The sequence below is a fragment of the Oratosquilla oratoria genome, chromosome 31 (assembly GCF_046742065.1).
Source record: "Oratosquilla oratoria isolate Oo_2021 chromosome 31, ASM4674206v1, whole genome shotgun sequence".
In the NCBI taxonomy this organism is placed as follows: domain Eukaryota; kingdom Metazoa; phylum Arthropoda; class Malacostraca; order Stomatopoda; family Squillidae; genus Oratosquilla; species Oratosquilla oratoria.
The window spans coordinates 36735163-36740162 of record NC_134807.1 but is presented as its reverse complement, the minus strand read 5'-3'; the positions used below and the strand labels follow the sequence as shown (position 1 = coordinate 36740162).

Here is a 5000-nt window from a genome sequence, read left to right as displayed (position 1 = left end):
AGTTTTGGCTCTTTCCTTCTTATAAAGAACATATATATTTCATTTATCAATTGTCCATTACGTTTTTGGAGTGTCAGTTATGAGACTCCTTCAGATTTGTGGTTTTAAGGAGAGTTAACACAATATTTCTAGTTGCTTCTACCTCTTCTTCAAATTCACTTTCTTTGGCATATATAAACTTTTTTCACTTCATGTTTTTGTGCATATATTCAGAGTGAGATTGAAAGTTTCATTCCAATCGGCTTACACACCACGGAATAGTCGGGAGACAATAAATCCTCAAAAAATATTCAGACTAAGTGTATTTTAGATACATTTATATATCTATACAGCGAGATAAAGTAAAATATCTGCCAATAAACTGCATATAGTTTGTTCTTAGTTAGTAAACAATAGCTACAATTTTTTTCAAACAGTGCGTTTGATATGGCGATCCTACTGACGCTACAGCCGGTTTGGGACTTAATATAACAATGACTTTCATTATAATTTCTTTCAATTGATATTGTTAATTTATCCAACTAATATTTAGATAAATGATGTTCCAAATTAAGATAAAAAAAAACAATTTGTTTAAACACACTCGCATAACAAACTTAATAAAGACACATATCAAGTATCTCTACAAAGAAAATGCTTTGTACAAACCATTTTCATGTAAAAATGCCAATCATAGTAATGACACAGGTTGAAGTGATAGCCCATTTTTGCAATGATGGCATTGTGAAATATTGTGAATGGTGATACACTATAAAGCAATAGGTTATTTGCAGTAAGTGATGCTCCTGACTCATTCATGAAAAAAATAACACATGCACGTACATAATGATGGCAATGGCATGTGGTAGAAATGTTTGTGTGCTGATGAACTCTGGTGATGATGAAGTCTATGGAATAGTTTCGTAATGATCAATTGTGCAAAATTCTTTAGTCGTAGCTATAGTTCGTGTACAATTATTTTGGTGGTTATGAAATGTGAATTTATAATATTGAGTTGATAAATAAAATGGTGACAGTTTGTGCTCGTATTGATAGCAGTAGACTTACTGTAATTTAGTGTTAATAAGTAGTGAATTCTATTTTTGTTATACAAGATTATGTGTTGTACAACAGGCTGCATAACTACATATCTCATAGCAGAAAATGCTGTACCATCGAGAATATTTACAGAATCTGTAACTTGCTGACTTTTTCCAACTATTCTGATTTTTCTTGGCATAATTATTTTAAATTTACAGCAGTTTAAAGTAAATATCACTTGTATAATACAGTTGGAATGATAATAACGTCACTTAAATAGAAGAATGAACTTCGAAATTCTTATCAAAAGAGTTCTGAAGGCCCTTTTGCATTTTGGGGGGAATTCAGTATGTTCTGTATACAATCAATCGTTGGCTATCCCAACATCATGCAAACCATCACCTTGACATTAAATATTCCTGTACAAATCAATGCACGACAGAAAATAAAAAGACAAATCATTATCAGTCCTGAATCTTGCTTGTCAAAACAACACCCGTGCAGAAATGTTGGTTGTAAGTCTGAGGACAGATGCGTGGAACATGCGGCTTGCTTAGCTCTGGCTGAAACTAAGCATAACAACCAGCTGTTAAATTTGCTTACACAAAGTGATATCCTTGGAGTAACAAGGAGACGGATGTACAACCAGTGAATGTTCTGTTCCGTATTTTTTTACGGCAGCTAGTTTCATTCGCGTTTATCTATAAAACATCAGCAACATACGAGGACCAAAGTGGTAATTAGAGGAGTCTGTATACATGTGCCGTGGCTGTCCAGGAAGAGGAATAACCCGCCACCCAGAGACAAAGTTTCCGCCTTTCTTCATTCCCGCTCAAGGCACGGCCCTATAGGCTAGACCTGAGTCACCGGACCTGGTCCAGGACATTTACTACAATCTATAGATTTGGTCTGTAACTGTTGCTTTCTACATAGTGCAGGGTGTCTATGAGAAGAAAATGAGACTAGAAATAATTTAACGAATACTATGACTTTTATCAATAAAAACAAGAGCGTCGTATAAAAGTTCAAGTTTTTTTTAGAATACAAAATACATACGTACATATATATATATATATATATATATATATATATATATTATATATATATATATATATATATATATATATATGCCAAAAGTACCTTTACCCCTATAATAGGGTGAACTAGTCAAGTTAACTACCACCTTTCATCTATCCCACGCCCATTCAATATCCGTTTTGTTGTCCCTTCTATCATAGTTCTTTGCGAGTAAAGGGTCATCCCTTTGTGAATGAAAGATAATCCTCTGGCTTCGACAATTGCTCGAGTCAGAAGCATTGCAGCAAGACAACACCTCCACCACAAGGACAGACAATTGAAACTGGTTTACTCCACTATTTCATTAAATGGCGACCCCCTTTTCCCCTCATCCACTTAAGAAATTACAGAGAGGACAAGAAGTCCCCTCGGGCTACGTCAGTTTTTCATCTATTCACAATCACACCTCACTCACACCTATCTCTTGCAATCTCAATTCCTGCACAAAAGACATTCTCTTTATACTCAAGGCTCCCTTTACCCATCCATCCATCTCAATCTTTGCCTTCCCCTCAAGTTCACTCCATCCACCTCTTCCTTCCACAATGATCAAGCGAGGGGGTTGCTTACATTTTCCCCTTTCTCCTAGATACTGTGGCTACTGTCTTTACTCGTACAGTCGTATAAATAATAAAAATTTACTTTCTACCCAAAGGAAAAAGTAGGGCGCTGAGAATTATATATACATATGTATGCATACCTATAAGTACTGTAAATTCAGGATGTGAGAATGACTATAAGATTATACTTGTAATACCTATTTCTAATGTGATTCAGTCAGATTCTATGAAATATCCCTATATATACTCTTCATTCGCCCTTCGCAGGGACTTTACTTTGTACATTAAAAAAAATAGTTCTCCTTTCATTTCAGACATTTAGTTACCGCGCTCTTATTCATAATTCGTAATACATCCCAACATATCATGGCCCCTTCCAATACCATATATACGTATATGTATGTATACTCTCCAACTGTCTTGCTGCTCTTATACTGTGATTATTTTTCACTGTGCAAAGTCGACTTCTTTTCACAACGATTTTAGCTTGAATAAAACTTATGCGTAGTGAATGACTGGGAGGATATTGTATACAAGTGTATGCAATTTGTTTACATCAAGGGCTGAAGTCAGATACCCTTCTGGTTATACATAAGCCTAATTACTATTCCAAGAATACATGGTGTAAGCGACTAGAACACGAAGCTATGCTGCTCATTGTGAGGAAGATGTGCATCTGAAGTGCGTACCTCTGTTCATGAATTTAGAATCACCATTTATGCATACGGCTCCAATACAAGGATATTGTCAAGGACAGCTGCACTGTTGCACGGAAGACAGCAAAGTATTCGAAATCGCTCACCGATGAGTGCATGGACTGCGTGAAAAAGCAACAGAGCCACCGATGACTCAACAGAAGATTTTTCTTTTCTTTTTTAAATAGCAAGTTAGTTTCATTCAAAGAAAGTGAATTAGATTTAAAAAGTTGTCCGAGATGTAGGTGAGCAATTTACTGGAATGACCTAGAAATTAATTCTCTTCACTTTGGTATGTGATAAAAACAGTGACATGAAAGACATGGTTCAACTTTCCCTTTTCTCATTTGCGGCAGGTTAGCATATTAGTAATTGTAAAGATATCCTTGATCAGGATGGTCTTAATGGTCAACTTTGCGGCACTGATGTAAAGGAAGAAGACCATTTGAAACGTTAGTCAGAAGAGTTCCTCAATTATGATGGAGTAAAAAGCTGGCTGGGATGACAATAGGTGGAGCACCAGCAATGATGGGAAGAGAAAAAGATGTTGAGACACTCATCAAGAATCACGTGCACCTTGATGATCTGGCTGTTCATTGCATTGTCCACCCGGGAGGTCTCTGTGGAAAAACAATGAAACTGAATCATGTGGCAATTGAGTGAAATGCGTTAATTATGAAGCATCCTCAGATTCAATATATTCTTAAAAGAGACTTACTGGAGATTAAGAATAGGCTATAAATCAACAAATACTATTGACTAATCAGATGGCGAGTTCTGGAATGGTTCTTACGTTGCAAAAAGATGAATTTTTCTATACAATGAAAAGACACTATTTCTAAAACTACAGACGAGATTCTGATAACAAAATGCATATCAGACCCAAGGTGCTTATTAGATCCCTGATTCACAGCGGAGGTAACCCAGTTTCCGAACACTAAAATTTAGGATGCAAAGATGTGTTCACTACGTTTCAGGTCTTATATATTGTAAAACTATGCGAAACAAAAAAAATCCTTATGTATTAGGAGAATGCAAAGCTGGATTACGAGTTAAAAGTAGCCTTTGAAGAGAATTTTCAAGATTTTCAAGAAAGGAAACTTTGATCAATTTTCTCCTTTAGATATGGTGAGCCACTGTTACTGGCCCGTAATTGAAACTAATACATATGTAATCCTCCAGCTTCAATCACTTTTGTTGAATACTACAAATGCAGAGGAATGAAACCTCGGAAACGGTTCATAATGAATGATTTACATCGATTATTATAGAGGATTATATTATTGAAACAGTCCTTCTTGCAATAAAAGTAAACAAAACTTCGAAATTGTTCATGATGAATAATATACACCGACTACTATGAAAGATTATATTATAAAAACAGTCCACTCAATGAAACTAAACAAAGCAAAGCATGCATGCGAACAAGTAATAAACATCTGGGCTACGCTGAACGATTGTATACTTGCCATATTTTGTTGAACTAGGTGGAGAGAGAACTTTCAGTATTCAGATGGATCTAAAATATTAATGCTATTCTATCCTTTGGATCTGCATCATTGCCCTTTCTTCTCGCCATTACCACAAGGTCCTTCAAAATTCCTTTCGACGTTTGTTTCCTTTCTTTCCCAAAATTTCCTAAATTTGA

General features: G+C 35.5%; 1 protein-coding gene across 6 annotated transcripts in view; it reads right to left on the bottom strand.

The window, feature by feature from the left end:
* Positions 1 to 5000, bottom strand: part of LOC143041525 (uncharacterized) — a 178917-nt gene that overhangs the window by 9966 nt on the left and 163951 nt on the right. For 2 of the 6 annotated variants that reach the window (XM_076213500.1, XM_076213505.1), the window contains exon 14: positions 2125 to 3972. The exons of 1 other annotated variant lie outside the window; for it this stretch is intronic. Coding sequence is in view for 1 of the 5 variants with exons in the window: in XM_076213502.1 (XP_076069617.1) it covers positions 3912 to 3972 (61 nt within the window). In the remaining 4 variants the exon portion in view is untranslated. Of the gene's footprint in view, positions 1 to 2123; positions 3973 to 5000 lie in introns of those variants that run through there. 3 more of the 6 variants (XM_076213501.1, XM_076213503.1, XM_076213502.1) reach the window with 3 other exon arrangements.